This window comes from Denticeps clupeoides, chromosome 11, assembly GCF_900700375.1.
Source record: "Denticeps clupeoides chromosome 11, fDenClu1.1, whole genome shotgun sequence".
In the NCBI taxonomy this organism is placed as follows: Eukaryota; Metazoa; Chordata; class Actinopteri; order Clupeiformes; family Denticipitidae; genus Denticeps; species Denticeps clupeoides.
In genome coordinates this window covers 8,890,042-8,910,419 of record NC_041717.1, presented here as the reverse complement: position 1 = coordinate 8,910,419, position 20,378 = coordinate 8,890,042, and the positions used below count along the sequence as shown (strand labels likewise).

At 41.6% G+C, this 20,378-nt stretch overlaps 1 protein-coding gene across 2 annotated transcripts; it reads right to left on the bottom strand.

Annotated features, from left to right (window-relative positions):
• Window positions 1–2,666: 2,666 nt before the first annotated feature.
• On the bottom strand, window positions 2,667–12,250 carry atad1a (ATPase family AAA domain containing 1a). Of its 2 annotated transcripts, XM_028996803.1 has the most exons (10): window positions 12,126–12,250; window positions 11,523–11,710; window positions 10,549–10,647; window positions 8,232–8,352; window positions 7,855–8,055; window positions 7,609–7,715; window positions 7,406–7,495; window positions 7,291–7,341; window positions 6,599–6,771; window positions 2,667–5,973 (listed from the first exon to the last, which is right to left on the bottom strand). In XM_028996803.1, the coding sequence occupies exons 2-10, from the start codon at window positions 11,691–11,693 to the stop codon at window positions 5,847–5,849; spliced, it is 1,140 nt and encodes a 379-aa protein (XP_028852636.1). In that variant the 5' UTR covers window positions 11,694–11,710; window positions 12,126–12,250; the 3' UTR covers window positions 2,667–5,846. The 2 variants fall into 2 exon arrangements, with proteins under 2 accessions (XP_028852636.1, XP_028852637.1); XM_028996804.1 differs by lacking the exon at window positions 2,667–5,973 and having other exon boundaries at window positions 6,633–7,167.
• Between the last annotated feature and the right edge of the window lie 8,128 nt (window positions 12,251–20,378).

Sequence of the window (20,378 nt, the reverse complement as noted above, 5' to 3'; positions counted from 1 at the left end):
GACAATAGTCCCCGCTCTTCACCGGAATCTTTTTAAAAATTATTTCCCTACAAAATCTCAGTTTGGCTTCGGTGTCCTGAATGGCACCGAAGGAGGCCACAACATCCAATTGCTCTCTCCCCAAGCACTATCTATCAGATAAATTGCCACTGCAGCGACTCCAAGATTACTTTTAATAGCGCAGTAGGAATTTCTGCCGCTTATTCATTGACGATCTGCTGTGTTAGGGCCAGGGTGGCGAGGCGGAGGAGGTGGTGAAGGTAGTGGCATGGTTAATAAAGTAAAAAGCATTTCGTTTTGCTGCAGGTTGACAAAGACGGATGTTGCTGTTTGTCAGTAATGCATTCCAGGAGGTTCTGACTGTAAAGTACAGCAGAGGGTCATCAAGTGTCAAGTGCGCTCTAAGAAATAGAAAGTCTGTCCTAAAAACACTCTCTTCTATGACAAATACTGTAGTTAGAGTATATTAATTATAATTGAACCTTGCAAATGAAAGAACCATTATTTGGTCTGTGCCGCCGAGTGATCTCCTGTGGCCATCTGAGAAAGCAAGGACTCCCGCATGTCTACTCCAACACATGTGAATTCCATTTTCGTTTCTATTATTAATCTTTAGAGTTGCCAAGGGAACATGGCCATTCAGAGGAATGACTGGTTCCCTCATCTTACCTCAAGGCTCCTTAAACATGGAATGAAGTAGACAAGAAAACATTGAGACCCATTTACAATGCTGGGGGATTTACATAAAAACCAAACAAGGCCAACTTGTTTCTTGTGGGATCTGTGAAGAGAAAAGGTAGAACTGATGAAGAGGGGTTTTGTGTAGTATTCTAGTGGGCAACGCACTTGCCTATGAACCATAAGACCATAAAGTCACAGGTTAAAACCCCACTTACTATCATTGTGTCCCTGAGCAAGACACTTAACCCTGAGTGTCTCCAGGGGGGGACTGTCCCTGTAACTACTGATTGTAAGTCACTCTGGATAAGGGTGTCTAATAAAATAGCATAAATGTAAACTGGGATTTCAGCCTCAATCCAGATCATAGAACAACATCTGTATTAGTTTGTAGTTGCATTCATATTTAGGTGTATTCAGTTGAGTTTAAGAGTCTAAAACTCTTAACTCATGCCAGTTGTTCAGACAACCATCTGTTTTGGCAACCTCTAACAGGAAAAGCCGGAAGAAAAAAGGGAGTGGAGGGTTAGGTTTAGAGTAATGGTTAGTGTGAAACTACATGCAAAAGGCAAAGAGTTAAATTGTACAGGCTGGAACTAAATGACCAAACATCATTATAGTCAGTCTCAGGAATTGTACTATTACAGGATGAACAACAACACGGGAATTCAAGACAATACTCACTTCAGGCGGGTACATCAGATACCCCCCTCTTTTTTGCTGTGGTTTTTTGGATCAGAGATGGTGACCATACCAAATGTGGGGCGCCTGTGTCATACAGTGTGGGAACATTTTGGACAATTACCAATTCAAACAGTCAATATTTAGTGCTTTAGAAGTCCATTGCATTTGTGATGATAGTTATGTGCACAAAATATAACTATTATAACAAACTGAACACATGCAGTACTTTTGTTTAGCAGGAGAGGAAGTGCAGCTTTTAGAGATTCAGGTTTTAGTTTTCATATTGAATCATTACAATCATTAGCACTGACAATGAATCTAAACTAATAGCCAATGCAAACAGAACTATTCCAAAAAAACACCAAGATAGGGGATGCAGCCCGGTCTCTACATTAGTTTTTTTTAAATCAGAAAAGATGATAGCCATGTATAAAAGCTATGAGGCCGGCCTTTATAGCCGGTACCGATGACTGTGTTCACGTGAAGGTGATTACTGGGTGGATTGAAGACGGGGATGGTGAACGAGTGAACGAAGCACCGGCCATGACAATACTGTATATGAGGACCTCAGCATTAAATGGTTATTTCTGTCAGGACAGTATATTTTTCCTGTTCCCTACCTTTAATTAAAAAAAAGCACATGGAGCTTCCTGCAACAACACTTGGTAGAAACACATTTGTCTCGCCAGCTACACCTCTGAGTGTATTTGCGTAAGACTCTAACAGCCGGCCTTTTTATAGCCACTGTATATTTAATCTGTTTGTGCCGAAGTCATGCAGCAGCATCTGAAATGAAACGTCTTCTGCCTGCTATCTGTTTCTGCTCGTGCCTACCATGTGGAAATTATGACATGTTTACTTCACTATACATCAAGAATTGATGTATACATGGGTGTTTTTTTCTGTTCTTCGTGAATTGCAACCTAAAGAATTTGTAATGCAGTTTAATTTATTCAATGAGCACAAATCAGATCTAAAGTTGAAACTGAATTCTCAGTGATTTTGAATCTCATTGGATCATTATTCACAGTTTTTAATGCATTTTGCTCGCATAAAAAGCAGCACTTAAACTGATACTAGACTGTCGCTGGCATTCGCAACAAAATTCATTTGTTTGAAATGATGCTACAAGTGCATCAAATTTTGGGGAGGCAATGAAGAAGTAGGCCTATGTGTGTTGTGTGTGGGGGTTAAATTTTTAAGAGTTGAATTACATATGAAGGATAAAAACATCAGAATGTTTGAATTTCACATCAGAGCTGAACGCTGAGGGCAAGACAACGATAACAACAATTCCAGGAAGGTTAACAGTAATGGCAAGGGCTTTAATAAGTCACGCCTCATGTATCGACTCTTCGAAACATACACATAATTAAGAAAAAAAAAAAATTGTGGTTTAAACACATATAAATAAATCACCAAAATATTACCCATATGAATCACCCTATGTCAGCGTGCAGGCGCCCGCCACCCAAAGTGAATCATCTCTCTCGTCTGTCTGCATCCACAGCGGTGAGACTCGGGACCCCATCACACAGTTAATTAGCGATCATTAGCCCATCTCCGGTTTCCTGAGTGGGCGCTTTGCTTTCGTCTTGCCTCATTAACATAGGAATAATAGATCTGCCGCCGTTGACACCCACTCATCTCCTGCACGCACTCAAGAACCCGCCATTGCACATTTCTGACCAAGGCACAATTAGTCCACCCGAGAGCTGGAGATATTTTCATCGTGGACGATGCGGGAGAGTTTTTTTTTCTGCTACTGAGGTAAAGCATGCCTCAATGGGCACCTGCTGAGAAATATCAGTATATTTTAAGCTTTGATGTTCCAGGTACAGAGCCACTTGGATCCATGAGAGAAGACCCCGGTATTACTTTAATACCGAGATGATCCAGCTCGATCTTTTTCCTGATTAAGCCACTGCCCTTGATTACCTTTCATCTCCGCACTTCAACCAAAAGGAGCCTGCTAATGGAACGGCGCCTCTTTATATCATAATTTAATTTTGGTAAAGACGGGTGTGAGATCTAAAAAATGCACACTGTAACACATATAAGGATGAAGCGACAGGTCAGCGTTTCCTTAATCTTACCATTCTGACTGCTTCAAAGTAAAAAAAACTCTAATAAAATAAAGGGACAGAAGGTATAAATAATGTTTGTGTGTGATGGGCCTGATCAGAATGGTGAACACAGAAAATGAGCAGAAAGTTATGTTGATATTTTTATTACTCATTCATCACATCTGCCACTGCTTTGCAGATAGGCGCCTGTAAATGGGTTCCCTGACACAAGCCCAAATGAAATGGGGATAATTTCCTCCCCCTTTTTAGTATTAACCATGCATATGTGTGAACCCCGCTGACATAATGCTTTAGCCGAAGAAGATGGCCGATGGAATGCAAATATCACAAGATTACATGCAAGACGAAAGCACTACACTTCCATTATATTCTCCTATGGAATTCACAAAGGGAAGGGAAGGGGGGGAAAAAAAGGATGACTAACAAAATGCAGCATTAATGTGTAAAGTGAAAGTGAAGATATTGTCATTGTGAAACACTGCAGCACAGCACATGGTGGCACCTCAGTGGTACCTTGGCGAATTGAGATTCGAACTGCCAACCTTCCGATTTCGGGTACGCTTGCATACCCGCTAGGCCACCACTGGCCCAGTGGTGTATTGGGCCAAACATATCGGAATGCAGCAGTTCAATAAATCAAATTTAGCGCAGGGCATAGAAAATGCAGCCCAATTCCAAATTGTTAGCGACGAGCATGTATTTTTTTTGCATTTAATTTCTGTTTTAGCGTATGGTTGGTCTTGCCTCTTTCTTGCCTCACTTGCCCAATTTCACTAGAGGCTTAATCCACCACAGGGCGCACACATCTTCACTCACACACTCACACCTATGGCCAATTTAGAGTCACCAGTTCACTTAGTTCACTTTGATACCATATCACCCTTTCTCTCCCACCTATCTAACTATTTATTTTACTTCATAGTACTCAACAATTAATGTCTTCCTAATGTACAACTTTTACGATGAGTTGAAGCACGATTTAAAGGGTTAAAGGGCACTCAAAAAGCCTCTGTGTTAAAAACCTTTTTGTTACGACCCATTATTACTAAAATTAGACATGAAACTCCCTGTAATTGGTAAGGCCCAACTAATCTGACACAAAGGGTGGAAAAAGGTCTGGTAATAACAGTGATGGGCTGCGAGATCAAGAGGCTCAGAGTCCCACAAAAGGCCAGTGCGACGGAGGTGACCTCGCAGGGCACCGGCGGTGGCTGAATGCATTATTAGCACTTACTGAGAGCAGCATGAAAACATGTTTGTTCGAGCGCTTAAAATAATTAAAAAGCCACAGATAAATCAGATCAATTAAATCAGTGGAGGGCATGGCACTGCACTTTGGAAATTGATGTAACAGTAATGACTTCCTCCCCGCAAACTAAAATATTCATTGCTGCCGATGGGGGAAAACAGAAAACACAGGTAGTCCCTAAAGACGATGGTCCAGTAAAAAATATTTCTGTTCCTGCATACTACGTGTGAATCAATGGCATCCATACAAGTGCTGCATTAAAAAAAAAACCCAGTTTATTTTGGCATGAGCCTTTCCCAAAAATAACCACCGTAACGACCAATCAATTCAACATAGCTGTGGTGCAAGGGTGCCCTCTAGTGTTCTGTTGAGCAAATTGCCCTCGCCGACCCACGTTAATGGGACAGGTACTGTAGAGGGATCAGGATAAGAGCAAGTGATCGGTTTGCATGTCATCAGGACCTTACAGACCCAGAGGAACGAGTGCCAGCAGTGGCCTATAATCCCTCCCTTAGGTGACAACGCTCCAGATGGCAAATGGACAAGGATTGCGGGAAAGCAAGCATGGCGTGGGTCCTAATTCTGACTAAATGTGGCACAGCGTTTCTGACGGCAGCCATTTTCGCTTGGCTTGAGTTCCGTATCCATCATAACTGTGCGTGTTACTAATAAAATAAGTGTCATAACAGTGGCACGTCAAACAGGTTCTGAGTAGCATGTTAACTCCTGACACATTTGTAATGGCACTGCACACGTTTAAAATCTAGGACTACATCAGCAAATGGACATGTGCGGCAGAAATAAAGTTGATTACTTTTCCTGTACATTCATTATTAACACTGAAGACCTAAAATCCCATGAATTCATTTGGAATAAAACAAAGCGATATTAAATTGTGGGCCATCTTTTGGCCTTTTCCAATGGCTGGAAGTCATGCTGTTGGACCTATAATACTAATACATTGTAGCTGAATGCAATGCACTGAAACAAGGTTATGCCACATGCATGCATATCCACAATTCAAGGTAAATCTTTTCTTCTCAACATGAAAGGATATAGTGATGACAAGGTTGACAGGGGACAACTTCAAAGACACTGAGTTTCTCGGAGCGGTAGAGGAGCCCCAGGTTTGGAAAGGGCTTTTTATGTCAGTCTAAGGAAACCTCCTTGAGGTCATTAACAATTGCAGTAGCCTGCTTTGATTCCATCATCTTGTCCAGTCCAAAGAGCATGTCCAGCTGTGTGACTGGCCTCAGCTGATTCTCTTCCACCAGCCTGGGAAGAGAAAAATATAGACAAAGTCCCAGAATGCTATATGTTTTAAGGGGCACAATGATGAAAGCCCCAGAATATACATATGGGATGAAATTGCCAAAAAAAAGTGAACTAATCACAATGCTGTGAAATCTTTTAGACCTTTAACATAATTTAACAAGTCATAAATGAATACAATATCAGTCAAACTTCTGGACAACACCTACTCTGTGGTGGTTATGGAGACTAAGATGTTTGATGAATCTGATATTTTCAGTTTTTACCTTCATGGCTGCTTTGTTCACTATTGTCAAAAGGCGCTTCATGAGATGCTCATTAACATGGTGAATGATACGAAAGTGTTCAGCATAAACCTTCAGGACTGTTGGAAACCGTCCCAGTTGTCTAACTTAAGTAGGGTGAGAGAGTGTGAAATGCTGCCATCACAGCAAAAAGTTTCCTTTTGTCCATCTTTTACCTTGTTCGCTATTTTTGGGGTTTATTACGTAACCTCATTTGTATTATGTAAAAATGTATCATGTAAAAATTGCAGAAATGAGCAGGTGCATCCAAACTTTTGACTAGTCCTGTATGTGTGTATATTTAATTCTTCCATTCTAAACATGAAGAAGGGACTGTTACACACCCCTCATCCTCGTCCTCCACCTGCAGCTGCCGTGCAATCTGTTTCATCTGCTGCTTGCGTACGTAGTCGCGCACGCGGTACATGGCAGCGTCCCGACAGAGTTCCCGCAGGTCACTCCCGGAGAAACCCTTGGTTTTCTCCGCTATCTCCCACAGGTTGATGGCATTACTGAGCTAATGACACATTTGCTCGTCATTGGTACATCCATGCTGTCAGCAAAATGTTTAGAAATGCAAATGTATCAAAAAAAAAACACCGGTCAGCCAAAACATTAAGATATGAACAAATCAGCAAGAGCTGAACACTGGCCACCATGGAGTGAGCGTCACAAAATGGAAGAAGGCCTGGCCAAGACATGGTAGCAGCATTCATTATGCAAGGAACGTGCAATCCATGATACTTTCAGCAGGCAACACCTCAAGACATGACTTGACCCCCAAATTCCCCAAATGTAACTCTGATGGGACTTCTGTACGATGTCAGAGGCTCCATGGAGGCTCCACCTTATTATTCCAAGGATCTGAATTTACAGCCTCAGACACCCTCAGAGGTCCTGCAGGCTCCAGGCTCTGTGGGTCAATGAGGGGAACCTATACACTATTAGACTTGTTATTAAGCAGTAATATTTTGACTGAACAGTATATTTGATACATTTATTCATCATTAAAAACTGAGAATCCCTGTTGACTCACATTTTCTCCAGAGAGGATCAGCTTTAGTATATCATGCCTCTGGTTCTGATTCTAAGAAGACAACACAGAAATAATGAGAACATTCCTTCAACATATTTGGATGTGGAGACCTCACCGGCAGGCCAACATGGAAAGAAGAGGGCATCCGGCGCAGAATGGCTGGATCCACGTCCTGAGGTCTGTTGGTGGCCCCCATCACCATAACCTGAGGATGAAACAACCTGAAGGTCACTGTGCACAGGAAGTGGCTTCCATCCACAACAGAGATGGGTGATGAAGAGGTTCAGGACACAGTGTGTAGATTAAATGCTCCTGTACCTGCATACTGGCCTCAGTCTCCAGTCCATCCCACAGACTCATAAACTGGGCCTTCATCATGGCCGTAGCCTCGTGATCGAGACTTGAGCGGTTTCTCAGAAACGAATCTGTCAGAGAGGGCTTCCGTCATTTCGATACCCAAGCACAGAAGAAAGTCTCAATTTGGAGTTAAATGATTTACTGCACGGTCTGAGGTCGTGACTTTTTCAGGTGAAATCAGCCCGGGAGAATAGAATAAAAGCTCACCTATCTCATCAATAAAAATGATGCAGGGCTGGATTTTTACAGCCAAGGAGAAGACCGCGGCGGTGAGCTTCTGTGATTCACCATACCACTTGTCTGTCAGCGTGGAGGCCTGCAAGTTGATAAATTGGCACCCTGAAGCCTTGGCGGTTGCCTTGGCGATCATCGTTTTCCCACACCCTGGCGGGCCGTATAATAATACACCTGCGGAGCACAATGGCACAAGCTTTCATTTACTTTCAAAGCCCACAGTGCTTTAACCTCTCATTCATCTCTGCAATTTATCAGCTGGGTATTTTGGAGGCCTCCAGCATATGAAAACACCTTCTAAAGCAAAGCTGCAGTGATAATTTTACCCCTCGCCCAGGGCTCCGACACACCTTTGGGAGGCTGAAAGAGTTTGGAGCCGGCAAACAAGTGGCGCTTTTGGAAGGGCATGATGACCGTGTCCTGCAGGTCTGTGATGATTTCATCAAGTCCAGCGACATCTCTCCATGTCACCTTAAAATGCCGGAGGAAACGGGCATTCATACCTCATTAACAGAAGGACAGATTTTGTGTGCATTTTTCAGTCTTTTGCCAAACAAATATGCATGCAAGACTGTGGTGCTACAGATGCTAATATACCTCATAAATACACCAAAACCTCTAATAAATAAATAACAAACAATACTACTGTTGTTACATAACATTATTGTATATACAGTGGAGGAAATAATTATTTGACCCCTCGCTGATTTTTTTAAGTTTGTCCAATGACAAAGAAATGAAAAGTCTCAGAACAGTATCATTTTAATGGTAGGTTTATTTTAACAGTGACATATAGCACATCAAAAGGAAAATTGAAAAAATCACTTTAAATAAAAGATAGAAACTGATTTGCATTTCATTGAGTAAAATAAGTATTTGAACCCCTACCAACCATTAAGAGTTCTGGCTCCCACAGAGTGGTTAGACACGCCTACTCAATTAGTCCCCCTCATTAATGACACCTGTCTTAACTAGTCACCTGTATAAAAGACACCTGTCCACAGAATCAATCAATCAGGCAGACTCCAAACTCTCGAACATGGGAAGATCAAAGAGCTGTCCAAGGATGTCAGAGACAAAATTGTAGACCTGCACAAGTCTGGAATGGAATTAGCAAGAAGCTGGGAGAGAAGGTGACAACTGTTGCTGCAATTGTTCGCAAATGGAAGGAGCACAAAATGACCATCAATCGACCTCAGTCTGGGGCTCCATGCAAGATTTCACCTCGTGGGGCCTCAATGATTCAGAGAAAATCATCCTAGAACTACATGGGAGGAGTTAGTTAATGACCTCAAAGTAGCTGGGACCACAGTCACCAAGAAAACCATTGGAAACACATTACACCGCAATGGATTAAAATCCTGCAGTGCTCGCAAGGTCCCCCTGCTCAAGAAGGCACATGTGCAGGCCCGTCTGAAGTTTGCCAATGAACACGTGAATGATTCAGAGAGTGACTGGGAGAAGGTGCTGTGGTCAACTCGTGTGTGGAGGAAGAAAAATGCTGCCTATGACCCCCTAAACACCACCCCCACTGTCAAGCATGGAGATGGAAACATTTTGCTTTGGGCGTGTTTTTCTGCTAAGGGCACAGGACAACTTCACTGCATCAACGGGAAAATGGACGGAGCCATGTATCGTAAAATACTGAGCGACAACCTCCTTCCCTCTGCCAGGAAATTGAAATTGGGTCGGATGGGTGTTCCAGCACGACAATGACCCAAAACATACAGCAAAGGCAACAAAGGAGTGGCTCAAGAAGAAGCACATTAAGGTCATGGAGTGGCCTAGTCAGTCTCCTGACCTTAATCCAACAGAAAACCTATGGAGGGAGCTGAAGTTCAGAGTTCTGAGACTTTTCATTTCTTTGTCATTGGACAAACGGACAAAATCAGCAAGGGGTCAAATAATTATTTCCTCCACTGTAACTGTCCCATAAACCTGGCCTTGTCTTTAGCCTAAATTAATTTAAATATTGTTAATATAAAGTTGGACATTCAATCTTCAATCTTCATAAATATACACAATAAGTGTAACCTGGCTAAACAGCAGCTGCTGATGTAAGAGCACAGTGTGATGTAAGAAATAACTGAAAGTGATCCAGGCTGTGACTGCAGGGTGACGTGCATTGTGCTAATGAGTGATGTTGTATTGAGAATAGGAATTACAACAATAGGACAGAGGAAGTCATTCTCATGCCATAAGTTAAACAGCAGTGGTACATTTTGGGTATTGTTATGTCAACGGCATTCAGCATGTTTAATGTTGAAAAGAATGGGTGCCAGGTGGCCACCAGAGGACGCTACATCTACATTTATGTGAATTTTTGTGGTTCACCTATGTTTAATGTCCTCATCACTTTTTCAGTTTAGTTGCCTGGTTTTGTCTTTGTGTTAATGCTACACGGTGGTGCACTTTCCAGGCAAGCTGCCTTTTAGGCCAGATTTGGAACTGTATCATTGAAAACTGTAAAAACTTCAAGGTACAACACAAAAAAAGCATCTCATATAGCATAAAGAATTGGTCTTCTAACAATATTACTGTAAGTGGAAATATGCTCTCCCATGCATGGTTTATGCTGAATTCCAGGTATGTCCCACTCTTTATTGATATGAGCAGAGTGCTAACCCCAGAAAAGTTTTCCTGTAAGTGCACCATGACATCCATTACCTTCATATTGCGGGGGTCCACAAGGTGAGTGGCAATATTCATCTCATATTCATTCAGACTGACACCTTCTATCCCAATCTGTTTCATCAGCTGATGGGCCTGCAGGAGGAATCAGAGATGCAAATGAGTTTATTACTGCATGTCAAAAGCCAGCTTTGGGCCAAAACAAATGATTGACCACAGGAGCTGTCAGCATGAGTGGCTCTGTTCTAATTAGGAACATTTAGATTAAGAACCAGAAGAGTCCCCCAGGTAAAAAAAGGGACAGGTTGGGGACACACAATTCTGACCACAAAGATGATCCTAATTATTCTGACTATTTATGAGCACAATTAAAAATGTAAGTGAACACTCTGTACATTCAAATATTTACAATTATTTTAATATGGCCCCCAACTATAAAGCACTGCTTACTACCAATTTATAGAAATTTCCCCCCATGATCGGGGGAATGGTCCGGCTCCACGGCTTGGTCTGGAGTTTTCATATTGTCAATGTTATATGCTTATAAATGTATGCCTATGGTATCGCGTCACCGTCAGGTCATCGCTATTCTCCTCCCTGTGTACATGCTCACGTTTCTTATATATAAAAGTTTGGACACACCTTCTCATTCAATGTATTTTCTTTATTTTTATGATCATTTACATTAGTAGATTGTCACGGAAGGCATCAAAACAACATGTTTTATACTCTAGTTTCTCCAGCTCACCCCAAACCATCTCGATTGGGTTCAGGTCCGGTGACTGTGGAGGCCAGGTCTCCACTTTTTGTTAAGTACATAACTCCACATGTGTTCATTGGTAGATTCTCACTGAAGGCATCAAATCTATGAATGTAAATGGTCACAAAAATAAAGAAAACACATTGAATGAGAAGGTGTGTCCAAACTTTTGGCCTGTATGGTATGTACAGTGTGTGTGTGTGTGTGTGTGTGTGTGTACATTCGACCATGCACCAGAAGTAGTCAGTACCCTTTTCTTGGCTTGTCCTTTCTGCTTTTGTGTTGGGTCCAGAGCATCCACCACCCATTTAATGCTGTAGTACGTGGCCGCCCCAAAGATGGTGAGCCTCACCAGCATGCCCACCACCTCACTCCGAGTCAGGGGGCGCAGAAGCGCATCTCGGGGAATGTCCTTCAACATACTTCCTCACCAGGCATCTGTCATTAAGACTGTGCATTAGTCCTGAGTAACACTCTTAATAAAACATAATTCATTAACACAGTTTTGTTAACTTAAAAATAGTACCGTGCCAATGCTGACTGTAATGTTATCTGTCATTTTTATGTATGTTTGCTATTTTACAACCTTTATTTTTCATGATTGGCCGACGCCATCGCTAATACACCAACTGCAACAGACTTGGGAAGGAAATGTAGAGTATAGCGAATAAAGCAACCTTTATTTTTTGAGTAAACCGGAGAGTGAGTCAGTGCCATAAGTAAACAGAGGATGTGTGGAAATGGCAGCAGCAGGCTGGACAACGAACTGAAATCACGGTTATAATGAATTAAACATGCGGGCAAAGTGATCGGATTCAGCCACACATCGTGATGGACGAAGGCGCGACCTCACCTCCTCTCACCCTGAGCATCGTAGCAGGACCTCGTCCGCTAATTGTTACACGTATATTTATGCACGTACGTACTCCACCATGTAGCCCGCAATGGCAGCTTGTGTGCCACCACTTTTGTCTTCCGTAGCGAAACAACGACTCTTAAGAGGTTCCCACACGGAACAACAGTGAAATAGTTATAAAATAATAATATTTATAAAAACAATAATGGGGAGTCTTTCGATTTTACATTTTAAGCTCTCATAAAATAATATTTTGACTTGCTTATACAAATTTATTGTACAAAATTACCACTAGACGATTATAAATGACAAACAAACTCTATGCTCAACAGAGTGACCCTTTTAGAGGACAGTCAGTATAGTGAGCCTATGTGGATAACATTTAGTGAATTAAGAGATTTGATGGTTGTTGTGCAGTTTGTTTCACACGTATGATGAGCATTGTGATGTTTTGACAGGTCATTTTTTATTTTTACAAAGAAACCACATGGTGGCAGACATGAGACATGGATGAGGATGAAGAGGGATGCTTTCACTTCACAGGTCACAGATGAACAAAATAAGGTCAACAGGAAAATGCTTTATCCAAGTCAAGCAAGCAGACAAAAACACAGACAATCTGCAGGTGGCATTCATTCATTCAACTATTAAACGGTTCTCAAGACAACATTGCGCTGTTGGTCCAATTGCTGCCTGTAGCTACATCTGCTTGTGTACGAGCCGGGGCCAAGAATGTTTAATATGGCACAATGAAAACTGAGACTGTAAACTGAGGCCTGCATCTGTTAGATTTCCATCGAGTATTTCAGCCGAGAGCTGAGGGGTCACTCCGTCCGAACGGTATACAGCCAGATAAGGATGTGACAAATGCGTCTGCCTAGAAAGCCATTTAGCCTGGAGAAGTGAAAGCGACGCCTTCAGTTCAGATTTGTGTACAGGCCTTCATTAATGAGTGATGACTAAAAACTGTCCTGAGCCATAATGCCGTGTGTAAGCGATTTACATTCTTATATATTCCTATGATTCCGGTTTTTAAATTATTAATATACACCTATTAATATAGAACCTATTATTTATTAAGTCATACATTGTAGATTGTGTTTACCATATAAATGTAATGCTCTGCTCTGATTTAAAAACCACATCATGTTGTGTGTTAGTCATTTTAGCATGTTAGTAATTTTGTAGTAAATTGTGCTTGAGGAAATTGCTTGTGCCCTGGGATCAGTGTTCTGCAGTCCTGCCTTATCATATATCTTTTACAACTCATAATGCACTGATTTCCCTGATTTTCTTTACTAATGTGCAGAGGACACCACTCTGTTTCAGACTGCATTCGTCTCACACAAGGCCAGCATATTAACCTTCTGCTGCATGTTGACTTCAGCGTTAGATATGCACTCCCAATTGTGCTCTAAATCACCAGGGAAGGAGGTAATAGGCCTGCCACAACTCACAGGGTGTGAGGGGTGGTGAACAATGCTTCTGCTTTGCGAAGCACATTGAGATGTTCAAACTGATTGTGTTGTCAGAGTTTCTCATTGTAAAAATTGGTGTAATTTTTCCGACTGATATTTAGGTTTGAAGCTCTGCTGTGTGTTGGATGGTACGGCTTGTTATGAGGAAAATGTATTTTTGGTCACATAAAACTGTTGACCTGAGGTCTAAATTTATTTAAAACATATTAAATATGCTCTATATGTCAACCAAACATTAAAACTGTTTTAAATTAAAGTGGTTGACCTGCTGAAGTATTGAGAACACTTCAGCACCATAGACAGTTCTACACACATCACCCCATAATGGCAACGTGAAAAAAGTTCACTTGAGGTTTTAGCAAATATATTAAAAATAAAAAAATGAGAAAGCTAATGACCACCATATTGCTTTATGTCAATATTACATGTATATTACATCTGTCAATTTTTATTTATACGGCAGATTTTACAATATACATTGGCACAAAGCACCTCACCTAGGAACAGTGCTCAAGGCACCTAGCAAGCAAGCCAAAGGCAACACTAAGAAAGAAAAATTCCCTGAAAAACAAAGAAACCTTGAGAAGAACCAAGTCTCAGAAAGGGCAACATATCCTCCTCTGGTCAGAACAGGAGCCTGGAGAACTAGAGATCTTCTCTGCATTATTAAAAAAGGTCTTTACTGCAGAGAATATATGGAATAAATCTATAGATCGGGTGTCTGGAGCCTTCTGTTTTTGGGTTATGAATGGGCTATACTAGTCCTATGAACTTAAACAGGGTCCAGCACCTAACACATCCAATCTAGTGTTGAAAATAGAAGACATCTTTCATGCAGGATGTCCTCCAACAGTCTATACTGCTGTTCCTCTGACTTTTTAATCTGCTAATTCTCCTTCACATATTTTTGTAGGTGCTAGTTTGCAAGGTGCTAATACTGACACAGAAGTGTCAATCGCATGCAAGACAAGTGCCATTTAATTGCAATCCGATATTAACCCTATTACCCCTCTTTGTGCTCCCTTTATTATATTTCACACAAAGACAGAGTCTGTCTTTGGCTGCCTTTGAAATACAGAAATTAGATTCTGAAATGCGTTCTTTGGGCTCCGCATCGGAATAGTCCAGGGGCAACATTAAAGCAGAAGAAAAGGGCTGCACTTCCATTCAAGCCAAGCGCCTGTCTGTTACTGAGTGAAAGCAATTGTCCTCTTCCAGCTTCCATTCATCAGCATGACAAAGAAAGTCACATGGAAATGAAAAGATAAATAAAGGCAAGTGTCACGTTGGCGAACTGACGAGGTAAGCGCAGAGACGGGACATGCGGGAAACAATGATTTATTAAATAATAAATAAACGACGGCACGATGGCCGAAAAAAGGGGAGAAAAGGGGAAAACTCAAACTAGCCTGCAGGCGTTTGACGATTGTCAGAACTGAAAAGAGTTCACAAAATTTCATGAAAATTCCGCTGCTCCCGATGGGCGACTGCATGGCGCCCTTTAAATCCGGTCTCGATTTGGACACAGGTGGTGTCTCCACCTGACGCCAATCCTGACACCACTGCTATTAGTTTACCAGATAACACAGAAAAAGCGAGAGGAGTTAAGGCGTCGTCTATACAAATGTAGGATTTACAATAAAAAAAGATTTTTCTAATCACCTTCCCAAAGAGAAAAGCAGCATCTTCCTTAATGTGTTGTAACCCAAACCACAAAAAAATAAAATAAATAAATATATATATATATATATTATATATAATTTGTATTGTTTTTACCAAATCATCATGCTGTTATAATAAGTGAATTTCCCCTGGCATTAAAAAGGAAACCACAGATGTACAGTTGAGGCCAAAATTATTAGCCGCCCAGGAATTATGGATTGGAAGGTTGCAGAGCATTTTCCTAGACGTTTTCCTAATTGATGAAGATAACTATAATAAAACAAACACTAGTGCTATTTATTAGCTTTTGGTATATTTTGTAATATATATTATATTTTTAGGCTTTCTTTATATGAAATATTGTAAAAAAAATGGGGTGGTCAAAAATATTAGCCCCATGTGAATCTTCTCACACGCACAGTAATGAACCAATCAGCTTTGAAACCAAACCTTGACTTCCTAACATTCTTATCACTATAAAAAGACTCCCAGGAACAGGGCACGTGAATACATGAGTGGGACGACTGTTACTCCCAATGGCAAAGACACAGGAAATAAGTCTGGATCTCAGAAAGAAGATAGTAGAGGCTGATGCTAAGGGGGAAAGATACACAGTGTCTGGAACTGCTGTATGCTGCATAATAAAAAACACAAATTTTAGCAAAGGCATGTGAATTAGAAAAGTGTTTGTGTTAAGATGACACACGCATGTACCTGGTTTGGTCCATGAAGGTTAAACTGTCTTTCCACAGGAAGAAAAAAACATGGCGTGTTTTAAATGTCAGTGATAAGTCACTGCTAAACATGTGATAAAGTCCTTATCAGTGCTTCATAGGGAACTTCTCGACAACATCCTGCCCAAATTTCACATGATTTTGATGAACCGTAACCAAGCACGATATGGAAAACCAAAAGCTCACACCTTTTGTGACCAGTTGGTGCCAATTTACAAAACTGCAAATATTTATTGGTCTCGGTCTCTGTCTTGGTCTTGGTACTCTCAAGTCTTGGCAGTATCTTGGTCTTGGTACCCCCCAGTGTCGGCAGTATCTTGGTCTCAGTTTACGTCTCTTGACTACAACACTAATACTCAGTAACAATTCATCCAAAAGATTAATTAATTTAAAGACTAAGGAATAGAGTAGAATGGACAGGATTTTATCAAAATGAAGTCCATGAAAGAATGAATATCCTAATTTAAAAATTAGATCATTTAGATAAGTTTATGTTTCTCTTTGTTTTTTCCTTCTTTTATTTGTGATATTATTTTAAGCCCACAGAACAGAACAAAAAGACTGGGAAACCTCTTCTCACAAACATTAAAGCAAAATTATGACATGGAGGGTCCAAGCTCAGAGTACAACAAGAACCCCTGTGTTAGTCTGTAATTTGTGTTCTGAGAGGTGTCACAGAAAAATCTCAATGTTCAATCAACACAGGTTCTTGATGCGCTTCAGGCTGTTTAAGGCCTTTCAAAAAAAACCTTTTCACCCATGGCTGCTTTGCTCTTGAGCTATGACCTGTCGCTGATGTATTATTGATTGTCACGCTTGTACTGGTTCGGAGAGTCCTGTTGCCGTGGTTACTCATAGAAATAGATGATGATCCATGGCAAGCAAGAGACGTTCGCGTCCTCACTGCTTGACCCTTCTTTTTCTGTAGGTTAACGTGGGGAACCCTCTGTAATTTAATGAATGAATCTCATTTTTCAGCTTCATGGTTTCCTTCAGCCAGAGTTCTGCCATTAATTACGACCAGACTGTTTTGTGCCACCTGGCCTTTCTTCTGTCTATCCAGTGGGAGGTGTGTGTCGCTCCAACAAGCAAACAGCCATATTGATTACCTCTCATGTTTCTCCTGAATCAATCTCCATCACCCAATGGCCATTTTCTTCAATATATTTCATTTTGGAGTGAGACGGATGATTGCAGGGCCCAAGGCAGGGTCCACTGTGTGCTGCAGGGCGGCTTTTCTCAAAAGCTTATTCCACACTTTCTATCTTAGCTAACAGAAACCAACACATCAATGTCTTTGGCCTTGCTTCCCTGAGGATGGACAAAGATAACATTTACCATAGTTTATTAAAAATGTTGGCAAAATACCATTGCTCTTTGAAAGTGGAATACGCATTGTTCTTTGTCGCAACTTTGCACTATTAGACTCCCAACTGCTGAGCCTGCATGTAACAATTAGCCCTGCGCACTGAACCAGAAAGTTGACGCTTCCGCAGAACACGTTTGGTGATTGGTTTCAATCGTCAGAGTTGAGGACTAAAGCAAATTGAACACGCTGCCAGCATTTCTTTAACACCACTGGCATTTTATGAACACGTGAGCCTGCTAGTTCAGAACAGGTAGTAAGCCACCTAAATAAAACGAGAGCAAAACCAGAGTGTTGTTTTGCTCTCAAAAAAATGTAATTAAAGCGGCCTTGAAAAGAAGCTGACACATAATATGAAGCACAGATCATGAGACAAGGTATGAACTCGCCTATCAAGACAGGATGGGAACTGGACAGGGACGAATACCTGCATTTCCTCTAGCATCATATGTCAGAGAACAGTACAAAAGCTAGACGTGCAAGTAAGTTTCGTCAATAATACCCCAACCAATTCCATCTTTCTTCTCCCTGTGGCATCTAATGGGCCTTACAGGGTTGCAATTGATCATTTGTGCTGAAAATTCATAATTTTAAGACATCCGTTTCCCCACTCAGGCCATTCTTCACACCGACTTGACATGTTGGGCTGTGTTATCTGACCATGAATCAGACTCAGAAAACAATTTAATTCCCAACCTTACCTGGTGGCAGCTGGCGTGCTGTTGAGATGGCGCTGAGAAAAATACGAGCAGTCACGGCAAAAACGCGGACAAACTGTAAATGCGGCATAACGAGAATCCTGGAATCAAAGATGACAAGAAGAGTGAAGATGTATTTTAATATTGGCATGTGCACATGTGGAAACTGTTAGGAATGTAGTCCCAAACCTAGTATATCACTATATTTCTGTATGACTTTCATTTTCTCACATTAATACAAAATTACTAAATCTTGTATTTACTAATCTTGAAACGTGAAAGTGAAGTGATTTTCATTATGAAACGCTGCAGCACAGCACACGGTGACACAACAAAATGTGTCCTCTGCTTTTAACCATCACCCTAGGTGAAGCAGTGGGAAGCCATGAGTGTGTGGGGGGTGCTTTTCTCTGCAACCTTCCAATCAGTTTCCTTACCCACTAGGCCACCACTCCCCCGTAAGGAACAAGAGGTCATCTGTCAGAAGCAGGATTCAAACCCAATCCTCCTGGAGAGACTGTGACCTGAACGCAGCTTCTCAGACCGCTCGGCCATCCGGACTTACTTAGTGTGGAATCTAAGGCAGTAATTGTTGTTGTGGCTGATGTACTGTATATAATTCACTTCGGGACCTCCTACTAGAACCTCCACACATCCAGAGACCACATTTTCTGACAATTTAATGAACCATTACTAGTTTAATGGCATTTCTTCCAGAGGAGCCTTGAGAATTTCTCAGAGGGTGTTTTGCTTGGCACTACCCCATTGTCCTCTTGCTGCCCTTCTTCTCTGATTATTATCATCTGTCCGGTGGGGAACAAGAGCTGATTAACTGTTGATCATTTATCAGTGAGGAAGTGGATTATGTGTTTTATCAATGCCACTGAAATGAACTGAAGGACGGATTAGGGGTTACAGAAGAAACTTTTGACTTCTTTCGGCCTCTGATGTACTTTCTCAACTTACAACTGTACAGCCTTCTGAACAGTATGATGAACTATTAAATGTGAATTCATCCTATGCTTTAGTATATCTTTATAATACTAAATTATTTAATAAAACTAGAAAACTGACTATATAAAATGACCTTACAATGAACATTTTGGAATTAAGTTATTACACATTAGAATATTCATTGTATATTTAGTATTTTCTTTAAATATGAACAATGTGCATATTGTTGGCAAATGTGGTCAATAAGACACAATGTGTGAGGAACTGTCACGACTACGGACTTACGGGGAAAGGAAGCGCAGAGGTCTGACATGCTGGGAACTCCTTGCTGAACTCCTCTGCTCCTTGCTGAACTCCTCTGCCCCCCCCATTCACTCTTGATAATCACTGCACTGCACATATCACTTTGTACTGCACATTTCACTTTGTACTGCTCATATCACCTTATGTATAGCACATATCACTTTATGTATATATATATATATATATAACTTAACTTATTTGAACTGTATCCTGCACTTGCTGCTTATTGCACTTCTGGTTAGACCTAAACTACATTTCGTTGCCCTGTACTTGTACATGTGTAATGACAATAAAGTTGAATCTAATCTAAATCTAATCTTATTATAACAAACTGTCATGGCCAACGCGCCTCCAGCCCGCTAGAGGGCACCTCACCAGCCTGGGAGACGACGACCCGGAAGAGGAAATGGAAGCGGGCGGTGGCAAGTATAAAAGGGAGGTAACACCAAGGAGACACGCCTGCTCTTTGTATGAGTTAAATGAGTTGTATGAGTTTACTCGCCAGAGACGCTAGCTCTCTCACCCACGACCTACGATAATTGAGATTCCCGTAATACGACCTTCACCTGCCCACGACTTCGAGAATTGCCTGATCCCCTGGAAACCACGAAAGGAACCCCGACCGGAACTTCCTGACTACAACCTCTTCCTGCCCCTGACCTTGAACCAACCTGACCCATCGGTTAAGACGGGATTCCATGCTCCCCTACCGTCCTGACGCCCAAGACCTACTCCCGTCCTGTCCAAGATCCCGAACCATCCTGAAACCCGCCGTCTTCCGGTTCTCCTCTGCCCCGGTCCTTCCCAAAGATCCCGAATTGACTCCCCGTTGCGTTGCAGCGCGTCCATTACTTCCTCATTCCTCGCCGGCCAGGCGCCCCCGGTCCTCCTGCCCCACTCGCCCAGTGTCCTCTACCGGTATGACGGCTTATCCCCACGCCGAAAGTATGTCTGCAAGTACGTCATCGAATTCCCCCTGTGACACAAACAATAAACAAACATAAACGCGGCTCGGTGGCCGAAAACAGTTTAACTAAATGAAAGAACATAAACGA